The sequence below is a fragment of the Dipodomys spectabilis genome, unplaced genomic scaffold (genome assembly GCF_019054845.1).
Source record: "Dipodomys spectabilis isolate Male_0828 unplaced genomic scaffold, ASM1905484v1 ptg000034l, whole genome shotgun sequence".
NCBI lineage: Eukaryota > Metazoa > Chordata > Mammalia > Rodentia > Heteromyidae > Dipodomys > Dipodomys spectabilis.
The window spans coordinates 2,690,057-2,716,607 of NW_024870711.1; the positions used below are offsets into that span (position 1 = coordinate 2,690,057).

The 26,551-nt window shown below is 49.7% G+C and overlaps 1 protein-coding gene across 1 annotated transcript in view; it reads right to left on the reverse strand.

Moving 5' to 3' along the window:
- Dennd2a (DENN domain containing 2A) overlaps positions 1-26,551 on the reverse strand; it is a 74,283-nt gene that overhangs the window by 12,637 nt on the left and 35,095 nt on the right. Inside the window, exons 4-14 of the mRNA XM_042677259.1 lie at positions 22,717-22,841; positions 22,159-22,280; positions 18,157-18,354; positions 17,884-17,977; positions 17,074-17,124; positions 15,548-15,735; positions 13,864-13,973; positions 12,857-12,926; positions 8,951-9,028; positions 5,898-6,038; positions 4,568-4,716 (exon numbers count right to left, since the gene is read on the reverse strand). Of these exons, the coding sequence (XP_042533193.1) occupies positions 4,568-4,716; positions 5,898-6,038; positions 8,951-9,028; positions 12,857-12,926; positions 13,864-13,973; positions 15,548-15,735; positions 17,074-17,124; positions 17,884-17,977; positions 18,157-18,354; positions 22,159-22,280; positions 22,717-22,841 (1,326 nt within the window). The remainder of the gene's footprint in view (positions 1-4,567; positions 4,717-5,897; positions 6,039-8,950; positions 9,029-12,856; positions 12,927-13,863; positions 13,974-15,547; positions 15,736-17,073; positions 17,125-17,883; positions 17,978-18,156; positions 18,355-22,158; positions 22,281-22,716; positions 22,842-26,551) is intronic.

Genomic DNA, 26,551 nt, shown 5'->3' on the forward strand with positions numbered 1-26,551 from the left:
CACCACTTCCGGCTTTTTCTGCTTATGTGGTGCTGAAGAATCGAACACAGGGCCTCGTGGATGCAAGGGAAGCACTCTACCACTGAGCCACCTTCCCAGCCCTGAGACTCTTTATTTCTACTTAATCACCAAAAACCCGGGGATGGAACTGTGGCTCAAATGGAAGAGCACTAGCCTTGAGTGAAGAGCTAAGAGACAGTTCCCAGGTCCTGAGTGCAAACCCTAGAACTCTCTGACACACACACACACACACACACACACACACACACACACACACACACACACACACACACACACACACACACACACACACACACACACACACACACACACACACACACACACACACACACACACAGATTTTTTCTTCCTAGAAATTCTGGTCCTCAAGCCCTTGTTTGCCAAAGTCTGGATGAAAACCCTTTAGATCCTTATTGCTATTCTTCCATCAAGCAGAACAGAGTGACAGGGACACAGATTGCTGCCCCAGGCCCAAGAATCAGAATTTTATGCAGCCCAGTTCCAGGAACCCCAAAGCAATCAGGCCCACGGGATTGGAGAATTTCAGAGCTGAGAGAGATCTGGGGGTGACACAGTCACATCTCACTGGAGCCTCAGCTGCAAGGTCGCCACCACGGGCGGGAGGGCGCAGAGGAGAACAAGTCCAGCCTTCCTACACCAGCCTCACTGACTGTGAGCAGTAGGGAGTCTTTTTGGTTTGTCTGTGTGTTTTCACACACAAGTTGGTCTCACTATACATCCCAGGCTAATCTTGAACTCATGATCATCCCGACATGGCTTCCAGGGTGCTAGGGTTACAGGCAAATACTACCATGCCTATCTTACAAAGGGGCCTTCGTGGCTTAACAAAGAGCACATTTCTGTGGACAGGGCCCCACATTTTGCCTGTCACCGACCCCCAGACCACTGCACCAGTGCCTTTGTCACTGTGTCTTTGGGATTAAGACAGTTTTCTGACTGAATCTTTGTGGCTTTCGTAGCATCTATCTGACAGGAGCGTGGGGAGCAGGGGAGACTGCAGACCAGACTAAAATGGTTCCCTGCTCTAGATTTTCTCCCCTTCCTGTCTCAGAGTTCTCTGGGCCAGACGGCGTGTGCTCCCTCCCTCCTTCCTTTTTTGACTGCCAGTAATGGGGCTTGAGTGGAGTGCTTGTATTTGCTAGGCAGGCCTTCTCTACCACTTGAGCCTGGATCTTTATTTATCCCCCATTCCCGCCCACTTTCAGGTCTGCAAGGGATGACAGTAGCTACAAAGATAATGTATGTGTAACAGAGAAAGAGGGGCTGTCTGTGGGGAAAACAAGACAGCAAAGCCCCCGAAAGTGAGCAGCACCAGGGGCCTTGGGTCTGTCAACCCCTAGGACTCAAGAATAAGAAGACCCGGGGCCAGGACGGGGAGGGAGGGACTGGGCGCCCAGCTGAGGTCCAGACATTTGGGCAGCGTTTAATCACAGCCCTGAGATCTGCTCATTTTTCCTTTGTCCCTGGAGACAGCAGCTGCGAAGGAGAGGCTGGCCCATTGCCAGTGGTCCACCTGGAAATCTGTCCAGGGGAACAGTCACATACCTCCTACGGATTCCTCTGTGGACCATTTTCCACGGTTTTCCCATACTGCCCTAGGGGAAGACCTGCCCGTGACAGGGCCCCACCCCTTCTGTTTCTACCTTTTCTCTGTCTGTACTTTAGCGAGATAACTAAGGGCATTTTCTGCTCTTTCTCCTAAGGGGGCCATTCCCTAGTTAACCAGCTCTACTCCAGCCACACACCTTCACCCCTGAAACAAGTCTCATAGGTCCTGGCCCAGGCTTGGCAGATTCTTGGTTTATTCTTTTGGCCTTTCACTTTATTTAAAAAAATTTTTTTGACAGTACTAAGGTTTGAACTCAGGGTCTCATGCTTGCAAACATTCTACCACGTGAGCCAAACCCCAATCTTTTTGCTTTTTAGTTTTTTACTTCTTCTCCAGCAGGGTTTCTCACTTTTGTCCATACCTTGGACTGTGATCCTCCTACCTCTACCTCCTGAGCAGCTAGAATTACAGGTGTGTGTCACTACACATGCCTCCTTGTACTTTTCTTCTTCTTCTTTTTTTTTTTTGTGTCAGCCATGGGCTTGAACGTGGGGCTTAGGCGCTGCCCCTGCACTCTTCAGCTGAAGGAAAGCACTCTACCACTTGAGCCACAGTGCCATTTCCGGTTTTCTGGTGAGTAATTGGAGATAAGAGTCTCAGGGACTTTCCTGCCCGGGCTGGCTTTGAACCGTGATGCTCAGCTCTCAGCCTCCTGAGTAGCTAGGATGACAGGCGTGAGCCACCGGCGCCCGGCTCTCCTTGTACTTTTCTTCTCTATGCCTTTCTGAAATTATTTCCCCCCTCACAAAACCCAATCCTGAGAACCAAGAGCTTGGGGGCTAAGGAGGGGGCAGAGTGGGCCTTCCACAGAACCCAGACAGTTTCCAGAGACCTGGCGAAATTCAATCCTGGTCACTGAAGGGTTATTACTCATCCCCAGCTTCCAAAGCCCCAATCTTGAGAACTCTGTGTCTCAATTCCCCAGCGCCCAGCATGCTTGGAGTGCTGCCCAGCGCCCTGCACCAGCTGCAGGCTGAAGAGAGTCTGCTTCCTGAGTTGACCAAAGTACACAGGGAGCACAATACTGTGGCATTTAAAAGTCACTAGGGAACTCAGCCACAGGGAGGGGGCGGGGGTGGGGGGGGGGGGGGGAGCGCCATCAAGGGGACCAGATGGTTACAGGGAGCCATGGGCTGCGTGCCACTTCTCCAGGCACCCCCCACCCCCACCCTGGCCCCACGCCATTGAATCCCACCTGGATCCATGCCATGCCTTCCATCCCTCGGCCCCTTCTCCCTCCCTCCTGTGTTCTACAGCTCAGAGTCCTATTTCCTCTCCAAACCCAGATGGTTCTCCTTCATTATGTGTCTGGCGTGTTTTCTTCCCACACGAGCTTCTCAGGTGGTCTCTGCTTCAGCCTGGTGGTGGCTCCCATGCCTTAGCCCTTCTTGAGCCCTGAGTTCTAAGAAGGAGACTTGCCTGCCTGGGGCTGGCTTTGAAGTGTGATTCTCAGATCTCAGCCTCCTGAGTTAGCGACGATTACAGGCGAGAGCCACTGGTGCCTGGCTGACTCAATTGTTTGAAATGCTAGAAGTTGGGAATAAACCCAAATCCCGAATCCCCATCTGCGGATGCTGTCGTCTTCTCCCGCCTCGTCCTGCTTCCTGTACCAGGGTCTAAACCTTGTGCTTGCTTGGTTTGCTGGCTCTCAGTTGGTGCCTCTGGCCTGTTCCCCCCACCCCTGTGTATTTGGGGGACAGAGCCTGTTGGATCTCTGTTTAATCCTCTACATCTCAGCCTCCTAAGAAGCTAGGATGACAAGTGTGAGCCACCAGGGCCTGGTGCATTTTCATAAATGTGACCATGGCACGTGCTGGCATCTTACTGGGCAGCGAGTGTGTGAGGTGTGAGATTCAGTTTAACAACATGGGGAGAGGGATGCCTTGGTGAAGTTTGCCCTGTGGGGCCCGTGGCCTTTCCCTGAGCTGTCCTGTCCCCTCTGCATGCCTCCCCTTTCTCTCCATGCTAGCTCAGGGAGCTCCAGCCCAGATTCTGGGGGTAATGCACTCCCCTTGCTGCCCACCCCACCCTGCCTCCTTGCCCCTGCACAGGTGGCTCCATTTACCTGCAACGTGCAACATACTTTTTTTTTTTGTCGGACATGGGGCTTGAACTCTGGGCTTGGGCGCTGTCCCTGCGCTCTTCAGCTCAAGGCGAGCGCTCTACCGCTTGAGCCACAGCGCCACTTCCGGTTTTCTAGTGGTTTATTGGAGATAAGAATCTCATGGACTTTCCTGCCCGGGCTGGCTTTGAAGCATGATCCTCAGATCTCAGCCTCCTGAATAGCTAAGATTACAGGCGTGAGCCACCAGTGAGTGCCCTCTTTACTTAGTCTCACGCTTAGTGACAGTCAGAAATCACTTTCCCTGGGGACGAGTACCCTCTGTCAATCTCTTTTTTTTGTGTGTGTGTTTGTTTTTTGCTGGTCATGGGCCTGAACTCTGGGCCTGGGCGCTGTGCCTCAGCTCTTCAGCTCAAGGCTCGCGCTCTACCACTTGAGCCACAATGCCACTTCCAGCTTTTTCTGCTAATGTGGTGCTGAGGAATGGAACCCAGGGCCTCATGCATGCAAGGCAAGCGCTCTACCACTGAGCCACCTTCCCAGCCCCCCTCCATCCATCTCACACGGCACTAGGTAGTCCTTTTACTTCCCAGGCACCCTGCTTGGCTGAGAACTTTGGGGGACGGCTGTGTATTTATGTCTCCTGAATATAACAGAGTGCCTCATGCACAGCAGAACCCATGAGGACCTAGCTAAGTACCTGAGAGGTGGTTGGTGCCTGGAAGTTCAGGCCTACCTCACAGTCCACGATGGGCGGGCCTTACACCTGCCTCAGCTGTCACTCACGCCTGCCCTAGGGAGTCACCTGCTGTACCCAGGACCACTCACATGCTTACGCAGCAGTAGCCAAGTACCTGAGCTTGTCGGCGATGAAGATGACCCTCCTTTCCAGCAGCAGGGAGGCAAATACACAGACCAAGTGGCGGATGCTGAGGGAGGAGAAGAGAGATTCAAAGTCCACGTGTTCGAGCCGGGAGTCCAGTGGGCGGCACAGCTCAATCACCTGTCAGGGAACAGGGGTAGCCATGAGGGGAAGATCACCCCCTTGGCAGGCCTGTCCCACGTGGCACAGTTCCTGGGGCTCTGAGGTCCTCAGCAGGGGACATGGGACCCCACTGGAGGGGAGGGGAAGAGGTAGGAAAGAAGACAGAGGGAGCAGGAGTGGGGAGCAGAAGGCTGGAGGCTGGGAAGTGGGTGTATTTGGAAGGAAGCAAATGCCTGATGCTTGATGGAAGACATCTGGCTAGCAGGAAGGGAAGAGGCCGGCTGACCCAACACAGGTGGCTGGTGCCTGCACCCCTGCAGGGACAGTTCTAAAATGAAAATAACTATCTCCTAGGGGGGGTCTACCTGCCAGAACTCCTGAGCAGATGCAAGCAGCCCTTCCAAGGCTCTTCTTCTAGAAGTCCAGCCTCCCCCCTCATTCAAATCTCTTCCCCTCTCTCTCTCTCCTTCCTTCCTTCCCTCCCTCCTGCCCTTTCTTTCTGTGTGTGCTGGTCTTGAGGCCTGAACTCAGGACCTATATGGTGTCCCTGAACTTTTTTGTGCTCAAGGCTAGTGCTTTACCACTTGAGCCACTGCTCTACTTCTGACTTTTGGGTAATGGGAGATGAGTCACAAATTTTCCTTCCTGGGCTCAGCCTCCTAAGTAGCTAAGATTGCAAGTGTGAGCCACTGGTGCCCAGCTCTGAAATATATATTTTCTGCAGTATCTTTTCAGCTTTTATGTACAGTGTGCACACATCTTCTTCTTCTTTTTTTTTGTTCATCATGGGGCTTGAACTCTAGGCCTGGGCACTGTCCCTGAGCTCTTCAGCTCAAGGCTAGCACTCTACCACTTGAGCCAGAGCACCACTTCTGGTTTTCTGGTGGTTAATTGCAGATAAGAGTCTCATGACTTTCCTGCCTGGGCTGGCTTTGAACCATGATCCTCAGATCTTATCCTCCTGAGTAGCTAGGATTACAGGCTTGAGCCACTGGTTCCTGGCTCCATGAGACGCATCTCTACTTGGCCACCCAAAAGCCAGACATCAAGTGGTTGAGTGAAAAAGATAAGGGACAGTGCCTGGGCCTTAACTTCAAGTTCTGGACTCACCCAAGGAGCAGGGTGAATTTGATGGGCCTTGAGAATCATGCTATCCCTGCTGGGACTTGACTCCCTGGGGAAGGAGTCGGGCGGCTTACCTCAGTCCCTGAGCCTGGTAAGAAGTTCTTGACGAGGATGGTTTTGCCCAGGGCTGGGAAAGGCGCTTCCATAACACTCCTCATGAGGGGCTGCACCAGGGCCGGGGAGATGCCGCGTCTCTTTTCCACCTCGTCCAAGATCTGCAAAGGTGACACCAGGAGCTCGGCTGAGCCACCCTCCGTCAGCCAAGGGCAAGCAGTACGCCACCTGCCTTCTGGGCCATTCCTGGAGGCATGGAATTCATGGAGGCAGAGGTGGGATGGAGGCTGTGAGCGCGCATGTCTAGTGGGTGGAGGCCTCCTGTGTGGGGATAAACCTTCTGCACATGCGTACTGTGATGCTGTCCGGCGGTGAACGTGCTGCATGCCTCTAAACTAGTTAAAATGCTCAATTTTGCAGCATCGATATTTTATACCAGAGGAAGAAAAAGAAAATAATATGACAAAAGGTAAAAAGAAGCGCGGATGCTAGCGGCTTACATCTGTAATTCTAGCTACACAGGAGGCTGAAATAAGAAGAGCGGCAGAAAGTTTGGGAAGTAAAGGCTCACGTGGGGGAGTGCTGGCCTGGAGTAAAAACGCTGAGCAAGAGTGCAAGAGGCCTGCAGGGCAAGCCCCAGTCCTGGCACAAAAAGAAGGAAAAGAAAAGGCAAAAAGAATTGCAGGGGAAATTAGGAGAAAAATGAAGCCTGCCTAGGGAAGCAGGGAGGCAGATACCAGATGGAGAGAATGACGCAGGGTGATGGCGGGCCAGCTGTGGTTCTAGGCCTGACTTTCACACTTGGGTTTGCCCTCGTGGCCTCTGTCATGGAGGAAACACGCATGCGCCAGCTCACTGCGAATGAGGAATGCACAGGCTGGACCCTGGCCTGAGCCTTAAGCAGAGACTGCTAGCGTGTCCCCCCCCCCCCCCCATTTTGGTTTGATTGCCTCCATCTTAGGTCCTCTGCTCTTTCCCCGAAATTGGGTGACCAAGTCAGGTCTGGCCATAATTGTTAGCCTCCACCCCATTCCTGAAACTACAGGTATCTCTAGCCTCCGGCCGCATCACTGGAATGTTGCTCGCTCAGGTCTGTCCAGCTGTGGAGTATCTCCTGCTTTTAGCAAAAATTCCTGCCCTCAGCCTCCCTGGCACTATATAACTAAATCTCCTTCTCAAGGACAGGCTGCCGCTCCCCATCCCAAGACAGCGAGCCTGTCAGCCCCTTGTGGATATTAAAAACTCCTTTCTCTGTACGGGGCTGTGTGTCCCCATGGTTCTCTGGGATGGTGCTTTCAGAGACCAGACAGTTGAGGTCAGCCAAGCCGGGACTACTTTAAACACCTGTGAGCCCAGACATCTGAGCCACACCTGGCCCACCTGCACACCTGTGGGGGCTGCTTTGGGTTGTTACATAGCATTGTAGGAGCAAGAATAATGGCTACTCCCGAGAACTGCTCTTCTGTTTCATGACTCCTTTCTGTTCTAAAATATGATTTGCCATTGGGCCATCCTCCTCCCATAGGAGGAATACAGGGATCAGGGGGCTGGAGCTCTGGTTCTGAACAACTGTGGTGGAGGGGTCTCTGTTAGACACATTAAGCTCCTCAAATACAGCCTCGATCAGAAAGCTACCCGGGACATATGGGGTCAGCCCCAGCTAAGAACGTCAGCGTGCGTGCGTGCGTGCGTGCATGCGTGCGTGCGTGTGTGTGTGTGTGTGTGTGTGTGTGTGACATGACACGCTGGGGCACTGCCTCCTGGAGGGCTGCGTTCCTCCAGGCATTCTCCCACCAAACCTGCAGCCCATAGCCAAGTCCACCTTCAACCAAGCCCATGCTAAACACTGGCCTGAGCAGTGACATGTACTTTTGCAGACCTTGGAACCAACCAACCAATGCTATGATTACCACTGAAGTGAGGAGGGTGGACAGGAGGTAGATTTTTTTTTTCTGGAGTTCTTATGAAGTTCTGAGTTATATTTATCCACAGTAGATGTGGGGAATCTACTCAGGGCCCTAGGGCTGTTCCTGAGCTTTTTTCACTCAAGGCTGGTGCTCTACCACTCTAGATCCACTTCTGGTTTTTTTTTTCTGGTTAACTGGAGCTGTGAGTCTCACGGACTTTGAACTGTGATCCTCAGATCTCAGACTCCTGAGTAGCTAGGATTATAGGCATGAGCCACTGATCCCCATTTGGGATTTTTTTTTTTTGGTTGGTTGTGGGGCCTGAACTTTGGGCCTGGGCGCTGTCCCTTAGCTCTTCAGCTCAAGGCTAGCACTTTACCACTTAAGCCACAGCTCCACTTCCGGCCTTTTCTGCTTATGTGGTGCTGATGAATCAAACCCAGGGCCTCATGCATGCAAGGCAAGCATTCTACAACTGAGCCACCTTCCAGCCCCTTGGGAATTTATTTATTTATTTACTTATATTTTTTTTTGGTCAGTCATGGGGCTTGAACCTTGGGCTTGGGCGCTGTCCCTGCGCTCTTCAGCTCAGGGCAAGCGCTCTACCACTTGAGCCACAGCACTGCCTCCGGTTTTCTAGTGGTTTATTGGAGATAAGAGACTCAGGGACTTTCCTGGCCAGGCTGGCTTTGAACCGAGATCCTCAGATCTCAGCCTCCTGAGTAGCTAGGATTACAGGCGTGAGCCACCAGCTCCTGGCTGGGAATTTTTTAAAAATGGTACTAGGACTTGAACTCAGGGCCTGAGCTCTGTTCTTTAGCTTTTTTGCTCAAGGCTGGTATTCTTATCACTTGAGTCACAGCTCCAATCCAGTTTTTTTTTTTTTTTTTGTTTAATTAGAGAAGAATCTCATGGACTTGTCTACCTTTTTTTTCGTGGGGCTTGAACTCTGGGCCTGGGCGCTGTCCCTGAGCTCTTCAGCTCAAGGCCAGTGCTCTGCCACTTGAGCCATAGCGCTATTTCCGGCTTTTTCTGCTTATGTAGTGCTGAGGAATCAAACCCAGGGCCTCATGCATGCAAAGCAAAGCACTCTACCACTGAGCCACCTTCCCAACCCCTTGTCCACTTTCTTTCCCCCATCCCTTTTTCCGGGCCCAAATTCTCACCTTTGAAAAGAGGCTGAAGCAGCCCAGCCGGCTCACGATGCAGTAAACTTCAGGAAGGCGTTTCCCTCTGCCCCCAGGCTTTTGGAAGAGAAACACAAATGCAATGTGAATGCTAACAGCCTCAGTGAAGGAAAGAGCTGGCAAGCTTTTCGTTTCTCTTTTCCTTTCTTTTCAGGCAGGATTGCAATACGTAGCCCAGGATGGCCTTGAATTCTCAATCTTCCTGCCTTGGCCTCCTGAGTGCTGGGATTACAACCATGTACCACCATGCTTAGCTCCAAATGCTTTTGAGTCTATAACAGATATTTCCATACACCATAGCTTTTTAAAACCCTATATGGTAAATACTTAGAAATACTCCAGTTTTTGGTTTTTTTTTTTGGGTCTGGTCGTGGGGCCTGAACTCTGGGCCTGGGCACTGTCTCTCAGCTCTTCAGCTCAATGCTAGCGCTCTACCACTTGAACCATAGCACCATTTCCGGCTTTTTTCTTTTTTCTTATGTGGTGCTGAGGAATCGAACCCAGGACCTCAGGCATGCAAGGCAAGCACTCTACCACTGAGCCATCTTCCCAGCCCCTCCAGTTTTATAGTTGGAAAGCACATCTTCTCCTGAAGGCCCAAATTAAGGCAATTATATACATAGCTAATCAGCCATTAGCTGATTAGTCCATGTTACTGTAGGTCATTCTAAGGAGCTATTCTGAGATCAAATGCTTATTACAATGATGATTCCAAATGAGAAATCATGCAGAAGGTCTTTTTGGAAACTTATTTTTTAACTCGTCTTCAAATGAAAATCCAAAATCATTCTCAATACTTTAAAGTTACTTGAAAATCCTAACTTAAAAATATCCTGGCCAGGCACTGGTGGCTCACACCTGTAATCCTAGCTACTCTGGAGGTTGAGATCTGAAAATTGCAGTTCAAAGCCAGCCTGGGCAGAAAAGTCCCTGTGAGACTCTTATCTCCAATTAACTATCAGAAAACTGGATGTGGTGCTGTGGTTCAAGTGGTAGAGTGCTAGCCTTGAGCTGAAGAGCTAAGGGACAGTGCCCAGGGCCAGAGTTCAAGCCCCATGACAGACCAAAAAAAAAAAAAGTATCTTGGTTCAAAGCCAGCCTGAGCAGAAAAGTCTTCATCTATATCTTCAATTAACCAGTAAAATGGTAAAATGAAGTATGACTCAAGTGGTAGAGTTGTCAGTTGAATAAAAAAAGCTGAACGAGAACTCTGAGTTCAAGCCACAGTACTGACACACACATTAAAAAAAATAGTATTGACGGGGCTGGGAAGGTGGCTCAGTGGTAGAGCGCTTGCCTTGCATGCTTGAGGCCCTGGGTTCGATTCCCCAGCACCACATAAGCAAAAAGAAAAAAGCCGGAAGTGGCGCTGTGGCTCAGGTGGTAGAGCACTAGCCTTGAGCTGAAGAGCTGAAGGACAGCGCCCAGGCCCAGAGTTCAGGCCCACTACCGGACCCAAAAACAAAAACAAAAATAAATAAATAAATAAATAAATAAAATAGTATTGAAAAAGCCAGGCACCAGTGGCTCATGTCTGTAATCCTAGCTACTCAGGAGGCTGAGATCTGAGGATCTCCGTTCAAAGCCAGCCTGATCAGGAAAGTCCGTGAGACTCTTATCTCCAATAAATCATTAGAAAACCAGAAGTGGCGCTGTAGCTCAAGTGGTAGAGTGCTCGCCTTGAGCTGAAGAGCTCAGGGACAGTGCCCAAGCCCAGAGTTCAAGCCCCACGACCGACCAAAAAAAAAAAAATATAGTACTGATTCCTCATGTTTTCTAGCTTATTTTCATAATTCAAACTCTCAGTAGAAAAAGATTTGTTATCTCTAAAGATTTGCCAGTGATTGTGGCTAAAAAAATGTAGGTTCCGGGCTGGGAAGGTGGATCAGTGGTAGAGTGCTTGCCATGCATGCATGAGGCCCTGGGTTCGATTCTTCAGCACCACATAAGCAAAAAGAAAAAAGTCGGAAGTGGTGCTGTGGCTCAAGTGGTAGAGCGCTAGCCTTGAGCCAAAGAGCTGAGGGACAGCGCCCAGGCCCAGAGTTCAGGCCACACGACTGGATCCCCCCCCCCAAAAAAAAAAAATGTAGGTTCTAGTTGGGTACTAGTGGCTCATGTCTGTAATTCTAGCAACTCAGGAGGCTGAGATCTGAGGATTGTGGTTTGAAGCCAGCCCAGGCAGGAAAGTACATGAGACCGCCCAGATCTCAATTTCATTTGACACAGTAAGGGACATCTAAGGAGAAGGTGGCCAGTTGGCAGGAAAATTTAAGATGTGAGTCGCAGTTGGTGACTAAGTAACACGGAATCTTTGAGAGCCAGATGACCGTTGAGCTGATAGTAGATGGGTAATCTGATCAGATAAGGTCAGAACAGAACCTAACAACCTTGTGAACACCAACACAGAGAGGACAATCCTTCCCTCCTTATAGAACAAAAGCCACTGTGCCATCAATTCTAGGGCCTCAAAACTGCTTTTCTTCCCATCAGCTGCCATTTTGGTGATTAACTGGAGGTAAGCCTCATGGAATTTCCTGCCTGGGCTGGCTTTGAACCATGGTCTCAGATGTCAGCCTCCTGAGTAGCTAGGATTATAGGGATGAGCCATCAGTGACTAGCTTTGTTTTTCCTTTTTTTGAAGTAATAAGCTTCACTATATTGTCCATGCTGGCCTCAAACTGCTGATCTGCTGGCTTCAGCCTCCGAAGTAACTAAGATTATAGAGATATATTAATTGCTATGCCTGACTTTCTCTACATATATACTGATTATACAGCTACACACACAGAAATGTGTATGCATATGTGTGTGTGTGTGTGTGTGTAGATATACATATATATCTACACACACACACACACACATATACAGAGAGAACCTGTGTGTGCGCGTGCGTGCCCATGTGTATGCTGGTCCTGAGGTTTGGGCACTGTCCCTGAGCTTTTTATTCTCAAGGGTAGTGCTCTATCACTTGAGCCACAGTTACATGTCCAGTTTTTTGGTGGTTAATTGCTGGTCTGTCAGCTTCTGGAGTAGCTAGGATTATAGACATAAGCCACTAGCACCTGACATTTTTGCCTTTTTTTTTTTTTTTTTTTGGTGCTGGGGCTTGAACTCTGGGCCTGGGCTCTGTCCTTAAGTTCTTTAGCTCAAGGCTAGTGCTCTAGCATTTTGAGCTACAGAGCTACTTCTGGTTTTCTGGTAGTTAATTGGAGATAAGAGTCTCACAGACACTTCCCTGTCTAGGCTGGCTTTGAAAGGTGATCCTCAGATCTCAGCCACCCAAGCAGCTAGGATTACAGATGTGAAGATGTGAATCACCAGTGCCCTGCTCCTGTGCATTTTTTTTTTTTTTGGGTGGGTTGTAGGGCCTGAACTCTGGCCTGGGTGCTGTCCCTCAGTGTCACTTCGTCTTTTTCTGCTTATATGGTGCTGAGGAATTGAATCCAGAACCTCATGCACGCAAGGCAAGCACTCTACCACTGAGCCACCTTCCCAGCCCTTCTGTGCATTTTTTTTTTTTTTTTGGTTGTGGGGCTTGAACTGTGGGCTTCGGCGCTGTCCCTGTGCTTTTCAGCTCAAGGTGAGCGCTCTACGCCTGAGCCACAGCGCCACTTCTGGTTTTCTAGTGGTTTATTGGAGATAAGAATCTCATAGACTTTCCTGCCCAGGCTGGCTTTCAACCGCGATCCTCAGATCTCAGCCTCCTGAGTAGCTATTATTATAGGCATGAGCCATAGGCGCCCAGCCCTCTGGTGCATTTTTAACTATATTAGCCAACCTGCTACACTGGCTATTTTGTTTTTGTGCCACATGGTCTCAAGGGATTAGGAAGCTAGATTTTGTTCTTTATGAGCTCTGACTGATGGAGAAGCAGACAGTACTAACCAGCAGTCTTCGGCAATATCCAAATCTTCGGCTCCCATCTTCTCCAGTTAAGACAAATGAGAATGTTTCACTGTGGTTGGAAAAACACAAAGTCATTACAAAGCTAAACAAATCCAACGGCCCATCTCTACTGTCAATGTAAGACTGCTGGGGGAATTCCACAGGACCTGGTGTTCCTAAAAGAGCATATGTAGCCTGCTGAGGTCAGTCAAAGGTTGAATTCAACGTGGGGTAATAGGAATGCAAACTGAGCCCAGTATTTCAAGATCATGGTGAGGATGGATGATGGGCAACATTTCCCTAACTTTTCCCAGACTAAGAACTGCCTTAGTGAAGCTTATGAAGCACACACTCTCAGACCGAGCAGCACGCTTCATAAATCTGCCTAACCAGGAAGAAGTTGTTTTTTGTTTGTTCATTTGTTTTTTTTTGTGGTCGTGGGGCTTGAACTCTGGGCCTGGGTGCTGTCCCTCTTCAACTCAAGGCTAGCGTTCTACCCTTGAGCCATAGTGCCACTTCCAGTTTTCTGGTGGTTAATTGGAGATAAGAGTCTCCTGGATGGTTGTGATGGTGGCTCAGTGGTAAAGTGCTTGTCTTGCATGCATGAGCCCTGGGTTCGATACCTCAGCACCACATAAGCAGAAAAAGCCGAAAACCCCTAGGCTGGGGCCCATCATGACTGACTGGTTAATGCAAGGGCTGTCTTGTGGAGTCTGCCGCTATGATTCCCGCCCTCTCCCTTGTCTTTTTTTCCAGTCCTGGGGCTTGAACTCAGAGCCTAGCTACTATCCCTGAACAACTTTTGCTCAAGACTAGCATTCTACCACTTGAGCTACAGTGCTACTTCTGTTTTTTGGTTTTGTTTTGTTTTCCTGTTTATGTGGTCCTAAGGAATTGAACCCAGGACTTCATACATGCTAGGCAAGCACTCTACCAGTAAGCCACATTCTCAGCCCATGACCATCCCTTTGTCTGTGGGTGTGGGAAGGGGAGATGCCAGCCCATACCTGGTAAACTGCTGGACAGGACTCCAGTCCTTAGCGTCTGGGAAACAGAACTGAGGAATAGCCTTCAGCTGGTCCTCAGCCTCTCTCACGAACTTGAAAGACCTTTCCAACTGGAGGGAAAAAGGTGAGAGAAGGTTAGAGAACAAACCCCGGCATGAGACAGTGAGGCAGAGTTTGGCAAAGATTATGTTTCCCTCTTTCCACAGCTGTGACTTTCTCTGCAGCCTCCTTCCTTGGGAGGATTTGGGGTTTGGTCTGTGGAGCCTTTCCTCCCAGGGCAGATGTAACTTAACAGTCAGGACCAAAAAATCCCAACCCAACCCAACCACCACCACCACCACTAAACCCAACACTATATATTTCAGGGCAATATTCTCTATGCTTAGTGATCTGAAATATAACTCTTCCATTCTGTCAGGAAAAGTTATCAGGGAGGCTTTTGGATCTAGAGGACTGGGGTTCCCAGCTGGTCTTCCCATCTCTGGGCCCAGAGAAACTCATCGTGAATACAGACAGGAAAATCATGTTTCACTAGAATCCCACTAATATGGAAGTCATTGAGTGTGTGATATGAAGGGACCTAGACTTTATGCAGACTCTTATTCCACAGAAAAGGAAATATGTCTTGCTGTGTGTTATTTGTCCTGATCACACAGCTAGTGTTAGATGTGGAAGGAAAATCACTGAAATCTCTGATGTCTTTCTTTTTCTTCCTTTTCCCTCCTTTGTCCTTCCCTCCCTCCTTCCTTCACTTTCCTCCCTCCTCCTTCCTTCCTTCTCTCTTTTCCTTCTTTCCTGACCACGACTTGAACTCAGGGCCTCTAGATCTCACTTGGCTTTTCCATTCACAATTGGTGTTCTACTGCTTGAGGCATACTTCCACTTCTGGCTTCTTGAGGATTTGTCTGTCTGGGCTGGCTTTGAACTGTGGTTCTCAGATCTCAGCTTCCTGGATGAGATTGATCATACTAAGAGCCTGCATGAACTAAAGTCCAGTTTCGAGATGATTTATATAGAGTCAAGGATTTGCTTATTTTGTGTATGAAGAGGAATATGAGGAGAGCATCCAGAGGGGCAGAACAGACTGATCTGATGGTTTTCAATCTTAAAAAACTGCCTCTAAACCCAGGTGTCGGTGACTCACACCTATCATCCTAGCTACTCAAGAGACTGAGAACTGAGGATTGTGGCTCAGAGGCAGTTTGGGCAGAAAAATCCCCATGAGGCTCTAATCTTCCATTAACCACCCAAAAACTGGAAATGGAGCTGTGGCTCAAAGCCTTAAGCAAAAGAGCTCTGGGAGAGCACCCAGGCCTAGAGTTCAAGTCCAAGACCAAAAAACCAAAACCAAAACCACAACAACAAAAAAGAAACTGCCTTTAGTCAGGTGCTGGTGGCTCACACCTATAATCTTAGCTATTTAGGAGACTGAGATTTGAGGATCAAGATTTGAAGCCAGCCTTGACAGAAAAGATTGAGATATCTCCAATTAACCAGCAAAATGCCAGAAGTAGAGGTGTCTCAAGTGGTACAGCGCCAGCCAGCCCTGAATGGAAAAGCCAAATGAGTTCAAACCCTAGTACTAGGACACAAAAACAACCAACACAAGGAAAAGCTGCCTCTTGTGTATGATCCTTCCCCCGCCCCCCCCCCCCCCCCGGCAGCCGGCAGGGGTCTCCCTTACCTTTAGGGGGAACTGCTGGGTGAGCTCAGGCACATAGGCGGCCCCCGCCTGCTTCCTGTGCAGCGACACCACCACGAAGTACTCGAACAGCTCCCTCTCCTGGTACTCCAGGAGCTCTCTGGCGGGAGGTGGGTACCGAGGGGCCTGCTTCAGGCGGGACTTCACGTTCACCAGGCGCTGGCTGTGAGCTGGGGAAGACACAGAGACACACCAGGGCCTGACGCGGTTCTGCTGCTGCTGTGGAGCTGCGCAGCGCCATCCAGGTTGCGTAATCCCCACTCCACGGCTTGTCTCTCCTCTCCAGCGTATCTCCACAGCTCACAAATTAGTAGAAGATTCTTGGCTTGGGACCATGGCCAAACTCCTGGGAGGAGCACCCCCTCAGGCTTGCGTGGGGGACCTGGGGCGGCAGGAGCCACAGATTTGTGGTCTGGCCTCCAGGCCAAAGGCCGATCAAGGCCTCACCTCCACTGGTCTTTGGGGGTGGGCACCTGGGCTCCTCCCCTCACTCATTCAAGCTGTCTTTCAGTCTGTGAGGCGACAAAATCCAGAGCACACAGCTTTTGGGATGGAACTTTGTAAACATCCATGTGACTCAACTGGCAGAGCCCTGGCTAATGGAGAGCTCGGGTTTGCCTCCCTCCCATCCTTCTACAGTGGCGGTAGGCTTGTTTGGTGCTAGGGGTGGCCCAGGGAGCAACGGGGCAGGGTCACTGAGCAGGCAATTCCGAGGTCTGAGAAATCGCATCAAACTCACAAGTTTAGATTGGAATTGCTGAAGGTTAATTGGCCCCAAGAGGGGCCAATGATTTCAACAAGTTCATCTGATGGGTGAGCAGCCAGAGGTCCTGAGGTCTGAAGAGATTGCCTTTAAGAGGTGTGGGAACAGGGTGGCTACAGCAATTGGTCAGTTACACTGTGTGTGTGTGTGTGTGTGTGTGTGTGTGTGTGTGTGTGTGTGTGTGTGTGTGTGTGTGTGTGTGTGTGTGTGTGTGTGTGTGTGTGTGTGTGTGTGTGTGTGTGTGTGTGTGTGTGTGTGTCCTAGTACTGGGGCTTGAACTCAGGGGCTGCTACTGTCTCTTAGCTTTTCTAGTTACACTGTGTGTGTGTGTGTGTGTCCTAGTACTGGGGCTTGAACTCAGGGCCTGCTACTGTCCCTTTTCTTTTGCTTAAGGCTAGTGCTCTACCCCACTTGAATAGCAGCTCCATTTTTTAGGTTTTAATTGGAGGTAAGAGTCTCACAGATTTATCTGCCCAGACTGCTTTGGAACGGAGATTACGGGTATGAGCCACTGGTGCTGGCTCTGCTCACAGCCACCTTGGATCTCTGCAGCTTTGTGAGGCTGGGCAACAGCGCCTTGTCATCCTGCCTACATCCCGCTGGGCCCCCGTGTCTTCTCAGACACTCGTGCTTTGCCAAGCAAACCTGGACAGCACAAGTCTGTCCCGCAAGCTAGGGAGGAGGGGGCATCTATCTGTGTGACCTCTGATCCCCGCATGCACCTTGATGCCAACTGCCCTCTCACCTTTCAGCTTCTCCTCTGTGTCGCTGTCAGACTCACTGTTCTCGTCTGTCACTAAACCAAAAGAACAAAGAGGCAAATGTGAGTTGCTGAAGTGCAAGAAACGGATCCAGAATTCCTAGATCAGAGGGGGTATCTTGTCATCTGTTTAAATGTAATGGACACACTGTTCAACTCAATGGATTCTAGGTCATATGGCTCTTTTTTTTTTGGTTGGTTGTGGGGCTTGAACTCTGGGCCTGAGCGCTGTCCCTCAGTTCTTTTTTTTTTTTTTTTGGGTCTGGTCGTGGGGCCTGAACTCTGGGTCTGGGCGCTGTCCCTCAGCTCTTCAGCTCAAGGCTAGCGCTCTACCACTTGAGCCATAGCACCATTTCCAGCTTCTTTATTTTCTGCTTATGTGGTGCTGAGGAATTGAACCCAGGGCCTCATGCATGCAAGGCAAGCGCTCTACCACTGAGCCACCTCCCCAGCCATGTCCCTCAGCTCTTCAGCTCAAGGCTAGTGCTCTACTGCTTGAGCTACAGCGCCACTTCCAGTTTTCTAGTGGTTTATTGGAGATAAAGAGTGTCAGAGACTTTCCTGCCCCTCGTGAGCCACCAGCGCCGGCCAGATGGCTCCTTTATCAAATATTACAGGAAGACATCTGCGCTTTGTGAGTCCAAGTCAGAAAAGTTGGGGCCATGGGCAGGCTGGGGCAGTAGGAGCCAGAGAGCATGCGCTAGCCAGGCTAAGCTGCTGTCACTGACCATTTTGTCTAGAAAGGACGTTTTCCGGTGCTGGGGGGAGGAAGGATGGAGTCCCCAGGGCTTCTACCTTTTCCTGAGTTGCTCTCTGTGGACTGGGACAGCCTCTTGACCCGTTTCTTTCCTCTCCGGGCCTCATAAATGGCATTGATTCTCAACACCAGCTGTTAGACACAAGGAGAAAAGCCCATGTCAGTGGCCCATCTTTACAAGGTCCACAGGGGAGGGGCCTGGAGGGTCCAGGATGGAGGTGTGTGTGTGTGTGGGGTGTCTCTGCCTGGCTTCCACTGCAGAGGGCAAAGGGGTGTGAAGTTGGGGACATGTGGTTGGCTGCAAGCCTTACCTTGGGGATCTTCTTCTTCTTCCTGCCATTCTGTTGGTCTCCTAGGTTAAAGAAGGTGTCGTCGGGGCTGCTGGGCGTGGAGGGGGGGCTGGTTTTGGAAGGGGACCCAGTTCCATCCCGACTCAGCTTCCTAGCGTCCAGGAGCTTGAAATTCCTCCTCTCGGAATTTTGCCGGAAAAAAGTCGGTTTGGACAATGTCTTTATGTGAGGAAAAGAACAGGAGAGTAAATAAATCCAGGCAAAGGAGACACAGGCTGGAGGTAACTGGGCCTGCCCCGGTGAGACCATGGGATAGAAGGGGGGCGGGTCTGGGCTCCTGGGGTACACAGTGTGTGTCCACGCTAAGCTCAGCGGACACTTACTCTCCCCTTGTGGAAATTTGGTGTGATAAATAATGTAAACCCAACCCAGTCCCTCTTCAGACAGGTGGCAAGCCACATGGCTCCCGCACCTGGCTCTGGAGATGAGGCTTTCTGAGAGCACAAGGCACAGCTACTGGGAGTTGTAAGACCCAAGGCGAGCCAGGCCCCTGGCTGGCTCCTTGGGTTAACTGCTTCCTGTTCTTCCCCAGGCCTCAACATCCTATTTCTTTTGTCTTTTTGATGCCAATCCTGGAGCTTGAACTCAGGGTGTCCCTGAGCTTCTTCAGCTCAAAGCTAGCACTCTACCACTTGAGGTACAGCTCTATTTCTGGATTCTTTGATGGTTAAGTGAAGATGAGTCTTGTGGATTTTCCTATCAAGGCTGGCTTTGGACCACAATCTTCAGATTTCAGCCTCCTGAGTAGCTAGTATAGATATAAACTTTTATGGATGCCTGGCCACATTTATCATGTCAAACTCTCTTAAGATGGTCTAAGGGGCTGGGAAGGTGGCTCAGTGGTAGAGTGCTTGCCTAACATGCATTAGGCCCTGGGTTCAATTCCTCAGCATCACATAAGCAGAAAAAGCGGGAAGAGTGATACTGTGGCTCAAGTGGTAGAGTGTTAGCCTTGAGCTGAAGAGCCGAGGGACAGCACCCAGGCCCAGAGGTCTGGCCCCATGACCACAAAAAAAAAAAAAAAAGATGGTCTAAGCCAGGTGCCAGTGGGTCACACCTGTAATCCTAGCTACTCAGGAAGGAGGCTGAGATGTAAGGTTCACAGTTCAAAGTCAGCCTGGGCATGAAAGTACCTGTGAGACTCTTATCTCCAATTAACCACTCATAAACTGGAAGTGGTGCTGTGGCTCAAGTGGTAGAGCATTTGCCTTGGAGCTGAAGAGCTGAGGGACAGTGCCCAGGCCCGGAATTCAAGCCCCACGACCGAAGGGGGGGAGGGGGAGGGGGACGGGGAAAAGGTGTATTTTGTTCTAGCAAGTTCTGCATTCTTGTTTGGTTTCAAGTAGTATGTAGTGATAAGTTTAGAACCTTTTCTTTGTTGATATTTCTAGGACTGAAGACTCTCAGTTGTCATGGCTAGCTCCATAAGGAAAAAGAAATTGCTTAGTACAGGAGGCTTAGTACAGGAGAGGAACAGCCAACCAGGTTTGGCCACTCTTGGCATCCTGACCACTCTGAAGGAAGAGCGGCGGCCTTCTTAATAAAGGCCTCCATCTGCAGTGAAATGCAAGGAAATGCCCTAATTCTTTCACCACACTGCAGTCTGTCCAACGACTGGCAACTGGTAAGCATCTGTTTTCATCAGAGATTTAGATTGTATTAGTGTTTGCTTAAAGGAGATTTGACCTATGAAAAGATGTGAGAGGAAAGAACAAAAGAGGCGAAATCAAAACATGGCACACAACTTCATAAAGAATGCCAAGAGGCCTGGCACAAGCCGTGTGTGGGCAGCATGGCCCAGTGTCACGCTGCTGGAGAACGGGGCTCTAGGTATGTCCCAGAACACCACATAAATCACCATATACTCAGGTATTGTTTATGAGGGAGGTGGAATTTCTTGGCAAGTGTGGGGCAGGATAGCAAATTACCACTTGGTCTGTGTTACAGCCTGAGACCAGACTTCACTGAAAAAGAGCAAAACCACCTGAGCCGACTCTTCATGGCTCAAAGGGAGGACTTCAACACAGACGTGAGAGCCAGGCACTGGTGGCTCATGCCTGTCATCTTTGCTACTCAGGAGGCCAAGATCTGAGGATCATGATTTGAAGCCAGACTGGGCAGACAAATCCTCCAGATTCTTATCCCCTGTTAATCAGCTAAAAGCCAGAAATAGACATGTGGTGCAAGTGGTAGTGTGCTGGTGTTGAGCATAAAAGATGTGTGAGTGCAAGCGGCCCTGAGTTCAAGCCCCAGTATGAGCATCACAGTAAAAAAGAAAACAAGTGCTGTGGCTCCTCAGAGGGAAACAGACTAAAGCCCTGACAAGTTAACACTTATTCTCGTGTGTGTGTGTGTGTGTGTGTGTGTGTGTGTGTGTGTGTCTGCGCTTGTGTGGTCTTGGGGCTTGAGCTTAGGCCTAAGTGCTGTTTTTGAGCCTTTTGTCTCAAGGCTAGCTCTCTACTACTTGAGTGATAGCCCCTTCCAACTTCTGATGAGAGTCTTATGGATTTTCCTGCCTGAGCTGGCTTCACACCACAGTCCTCAGCCTCCTGAGTAGCTAGGATCACAGGCTCGAGCCTCCAGCACCTAGCTCACCAACTCTCCTTTCCTGAATGAGGTCAATGTGTAAAACAACAACAACATCAACAAACAGAGTATCTAAGACCAGCTCAGGTTTCCTTTATCTCATTGCTCTTGCCATATTCCCTAGGCCGGGACTAGATAGAGTAGTAAGAGAAGACGCAGGTCCCTTTTCAGGAACTGGAGAGTTAGGTTCACAAGCTCAGCATCCATCCCTGCTACCCTGCCCCTGCCTCCCCCTCCCTCCTCCTCCTCCCCTGCCCCGATCTGCTCCTGTCTGAGGGGATTCTGTCCAACTCGCCCTCCCTGTGCACCTGTATCACGCAAATCAACACCCCAAGATGGCTCAGGACTGACTGGCAGGGGAGGTGAACACAGAGAGTCTGCTTCAGCTACTTGGAGGCCCCAGCTGCAGCCCAGCTGTGACAGATGTTCAGTGAATATTTGATGAGCCGAATGGAGGAAGTGGTGGGGTCTGCAGCTGTCCCTTAGAACCGGGGGTAACCAGACACCCAGATGTGGGGGAGCAGAGTGATGTGTGCAGATGCAGGGCCTGGAGGATGACTCGCAGAGGCCCGGACAGCCTGCAAGAATCAGTGGCAACCACACAGGTGCCTTGGCCAATGAGTCTGTGTCCTGTCCTCCTCCCTGCCCTCCCCCTCCCCCCCAAATTCAGCCTCTGGATGGCAGGCTCGGGGTGGCAGCATCTCTGACTGGATTGGATTGTTCTCGAAGCAGAACAAGCTTTTCTCTGCCTGGCAGCAGCAGGTCTTTCCCATAACCATTGCACTGTCCCCACAGGGGCACAAAGGGGCGACTTGCAATTCGAGCCTCCCGTGGCAGGCCTGGGTCCCGTGTTGCTGAGTCCCTGCTTCTCTATCTATCTATGGTTCTATTTTGGGTACCAATATTGAGGCTTGCATTCTGTGCCTGGGCACCGTCTCTTGTTTTTGTTTTTGTTTTTTTTGCTGAAGGTTGAGCTACTTTCAGTTTTTGTTAAGTGGGAGTGAGAGTTTCACTGACTTTCTTGCACAGGCTGGCTTTGAACTGGGATCCTCAGATCTTTTTCTCGTGAGTAGCTAGGATTACAGGTGTAAGTCACTAGCACCGGGTTCATACCTGTATTCTTAGCTATTTGGAAGGTGGCTGAGGACAGGAGGATCATGGTTTGAGGCCAGACAAGGCAGAAGCTCAATGGCATTTTAGAAGGCTTGACTGAGCAGGCAGGGTGCAGGAGAAACAGAGGGGAAGACCAGTCAGGTAGAGAAGGAACAGCATCAGGAGGCGGGTGTGGAACTGCAGAGTATGAGGCCCCCCACAGAGTGCGGGGGGCCATCTTTTGTGTCCCTCCCCCACCCATCCCCACTCCCTGGAGGCTCATACCTTGGTAGATGTGTCTGGGATGGAAGAGGTGGGAGACACGGGGAAGGTGAGGACACACTTCTTGCCCAGGCAGCGGCCATGTAGCTCGATGTCCTCGTAAGGGTTCTCCTTCACTGGTGGATCTGCGGCCACAGGCATGGGGTAAGGGACCCGGCAAGTTTCTTCATGTGGGACTGGAGGCCTCCATGTTGGCCTCTTCTGCATTAGTTCCTACAGGATATTTACTGTTTGGCTAGCCACCAGCCTGATTTCTATTGGGTTGGCTCTGTCTCCCTATTTGTAGGCACACAAGATGAACCCCACTTCTGGTCTGTAGGCTTCAGCTCCTGTGAGGAGATCCGGCCTCAGTGATGGGTTTGAGGAAAGACTTGTGGTCCTGGGACCCATGCAGGCCCTGTCATTGCTACTGAGAATGGAGCTAACCAGGAGACGATAAGCGGAGGAAGCAGCTGGGTACAGGTGGCTCACGCCTGGAATCCTAGCCACTCAGGAGGCTGAGACCTGAGCATCATGGTCTGAAGCCATCCTGAGCTTCTACATGGGCATTGGGCCTCTTACCTAGAATGTCCTCATAAACGTTCTCCTCAGAGAAGGTGCGTGTGAGCCCCAGCTTAGTCTGGGCATACCAGTCCACCCTGCTCTCGGAGGACGTCTGCAGCAAGTCTTCAAATTCATAGGACTTCCTGGGTGGGGCAACACGGGAAGCAACAGAGAACTTGAATCAGTTTAGGGTGGGTCAGAGAATACAGGTTATTTGAGGCAAAAGTTTAGGCAATAGGTTGGCACAGGTGGCTTGCACCTGTAATCCTTGCTACTTAGGAGGCTGAGATCTGAGGATTGTAGTTCAAAGCCAGCCTGGGTAGGAAAGTCTGTGAGACTCTGATTTCTGATTAACCACCAAAAATAAAAATGAAAGTGGCAGAGTGCCAGTCTTGAAAAAAGAGAGAGAGAAGAGAGAGAGCTCATACCAAGTTCCTGAGTTCGTTCAAGTCCTAGTACTGGCACGCGCACGCACGCATGCATGCATGCACGCACACACGCGCGTGCGCACACACACAGCATCCAGTAAATAAAAATTTTTATTTTTGGTAAAAGATAGGAATACTCATCAATAAAAACATGGCTTACTTTTTAAGTTTTGTTATTTTGAGAGTCAAGAGCTATACATTTCAGGCTAGTTTGAACATGCTGTATAGTTCAGGCTGGCTTCAAACTCACGATCACACTGCCTCCCTAGTATTGGGATTAGAGGCATGTACTACCATGCCTGGTGTGAGATTGGTGACTTATGCTAAGTGAAAAGGGTAATGTGTGTTTATAGAACATAACCCCATCTTTGTAAACCTATCTCTAGAAAATTAAAACAAGAAACAAGTGAAATACAGAGCTGCCCCCTCAGGACTGAGGAGTAGCGAGTGATTTCTCTGCCTATTTTCCTGGCCTTTGAAGACTGCCTAGTGTTTATGGAGTGCACATTGCCTCAATATTCGGAGGGATATAGAAGAAGATCTAGGCATGAGAAGTTTTCCCTTCCCTTTTGTTCCCTGCCCTCCCCTCCCCTTCCCTTTTCTTTATTTTTCTTTCTATGTGTGCTAGTATTAGGGCTTGAACTAAGGGCCTGAGCACAGTCCCATAGTTTTTTGCAAGGTTGACACTGAATCACTGGAACCACAGATCCACCTCCAGCCTTTTTGTAATTAACTGGAGATAAGAATATCATTGACTTGCTCGGAGTTGGTGGCTCACACCTGTAATCCTAGCTACTCAGGAGGCTGAGATCTGAGGATGGTGGTTCAAAGCCAGCCCAGTCAGGAAACTCCCTGACACTCCTATCTCCAATAAGCCATTCAGAAAACCAGAAGTGGTGCTGTGGCTCATGTGGTAGAGCGCTTGCCTTGAGCTGAAGAGCTGAGGGACAGCACCCGGGCCCAGTGTTCAAGCCCCACAACTGACAAAAACAACAAACAACAAACAAAAAACAGTAGTCTCATGGAGTTTTCTGCCTAGGCTGGATTCAAACCATGATCTTCAGGACTCAGCCTCTTGAGAATCTGATTGGCTTTGAACTGCAATCCTCATATCACAGCTCTCTGAGTAGCTAGAATTACAGGTGTGAGCCACCAGCGCTGCCGAAGCCTGAGAAGTTTCTATGCTTCTCCTGAAGCAGAGAACATGGCAGACAAGCTGGGCGCTGGTGGCTCACGCTTGTAATCCTAGCTACTCAGGAGGCTGAGATCTGAGGATCGAGGTTCAAAGCCAGCCTGGGCAGGAGAGACCGTGAGACTCCTATCTCCAATAAATCACCAGAAAACCGGAAGTGGCGCTGTAGCCCAAATGGTAGAGCGCTCGCCTTGAGCTGAAGAGCTGAGGGACAGCGCACAGGCCGAGTTCAAGCCCCACGACCGACCAAAAAAAACAAAAAACAAAAAACATGGCAGACTTACAGGAAGATATAATTAAGCATGCAGCCCCTGCAGCCCCCTCTCCAGCCTTTTCCTTCCCTCTCTCCAAAGCAGCTACAACTTCCCTCCTGACTGAGTGACACCAGCCCTGGCCCCTGCTCCATCGCCAAGCAGAGTTGTCAGGAATTTGTCAGAACGGGCCCGGCTCTTGGCTCCGTGGAATCTGGGTGGATGTGCCTGTCTGCCGTCCTGGGACAGAGCATATACCACGCTGGGCCTCGCTCAGTCCTTACTCACTCTTGCGTGGTCTGGGGTCCAGATGGTCACAGTTTTCTGGTGGCTTGAAGTCACGGCTCTTCTCAAGTCCTTTGTTCACATGTGCTAGACAGTAAATCACTCTGACTACCTAGAAATGCACAGTGCCTGCTTCCTCCTCCACACCCCCAGGTCCTCCCACTGCTTTTCTAGTGGTTCTGGGATTAAAACACATCTGGGTAGCCTCTTTACAGGCCCTTTTTTTTTATCACAGATGAAAGTCTTGATGTGTGAAAAAAACAAAAAGCAATGTTCTCATAAGTTTGTCCAAAGTGTTGGGCATGGTAGCATATGTGTGTAATCCCAGCTATGGAGGGAGCATAAGAAAATTGTGGTCCAAGGTTCCAGGAACAAAAATGAGAAAGTGTAGCCACAAAACAGAGTAAAAGAGAAAAAGGACTAGGGTTCCAGAGGTAGCCCTCAAGACAGCTCTCCACAAAAAGAACAAGGAATGTTAGCGATGACTGCTAGCAGTGATATTAATTAATTATGCAGCGACTGCTTTATGTGGAACATGTGACAGTGCCGTGCTCAGCAGTCTGTCGGTTCAGCACGATGCCTACCCAGAAAGCCCACTCTAGAGAGAGATGGCTCGTCACAAGCAAACATTACACACCATGGGAAAAGGCCCACCCAAAGAAGGCCTAGAAAGAAAGTCACCAAGGAACTCAAGGATCAAAAGGCTCAACCAAGCCAGGTGCTCATGCCCATAATCCTAGCTACTCAAAAAAGCTGAGATGTGGGCTGGGAAGGTGGCTCAGTGGTAGAGTGCTTGCCTTGCATGCATGAGGCCCTGGGTTCAATTTCTCAGTACTACCTAAGCAGAAAAAGCCAGAAGTATGCTATGGCTCCAGTGGTAGAACACTAGCCTTGAGCTGAAGAGCTGAGGGACAGCGCCCAGGCCCAGAGTTCTAGCCCAACAACCAAAAAAAAAAAAAAAAGCTGAGATATGAGGATCAGAGTTCGAATCCAATCTGGGTAAGAATGTCCATGAGACTCTTATCTTCAATAACTGCCCAAAAGCCAGAAGTGGAGCTATAGCTCAAGTGGTAAAGTATAAGCCTTGGGACAGCACCCAGACCCTGAGTACAAGCCTCACAACCGACCAAAAAAAAAACCCCCCTTCCTTATGACTTTATCAGGTAATCCTAGGATATGTATTATATCCCAAGGTGTATGGGGGGGGAGGGCAGGGATGAGAATCAATACACAAAAAAGATATATATATATATATATATATATACACTCAGCTCTACTCACTGTGGCCTGAGTGCCAATAAAGATGTGGTATATATGCAAAACAAAAGAAATGTACATATCACCCAATGTGGAAGAAATAACTGTATCGCAAAGCTCATAGAACTCATAAATGTTACAGACCGTGATACACAATTTGCTACAGGAAAGTTAGAATGTGTTTGTGACTTTAACTAAGCTTCACTATCCCACAATAGTGTGAAATTTGGGAAATTATGTAACCACTTAATCACAATAAAAAATTTGGAAAAAAAAAAAAGATGTGGAATATATAAGCCATGAAATGTTACATAGCCAGAAACAAAAATAAAATCCCGTCACTTGCAGAAAAAAAGATACAACTGGAGAACATCATCCTGAGCAAGATAAGCAGAGAACAAAAACCCAACTAGCATATGCGTTTGCTTAGAGGTGGAAGC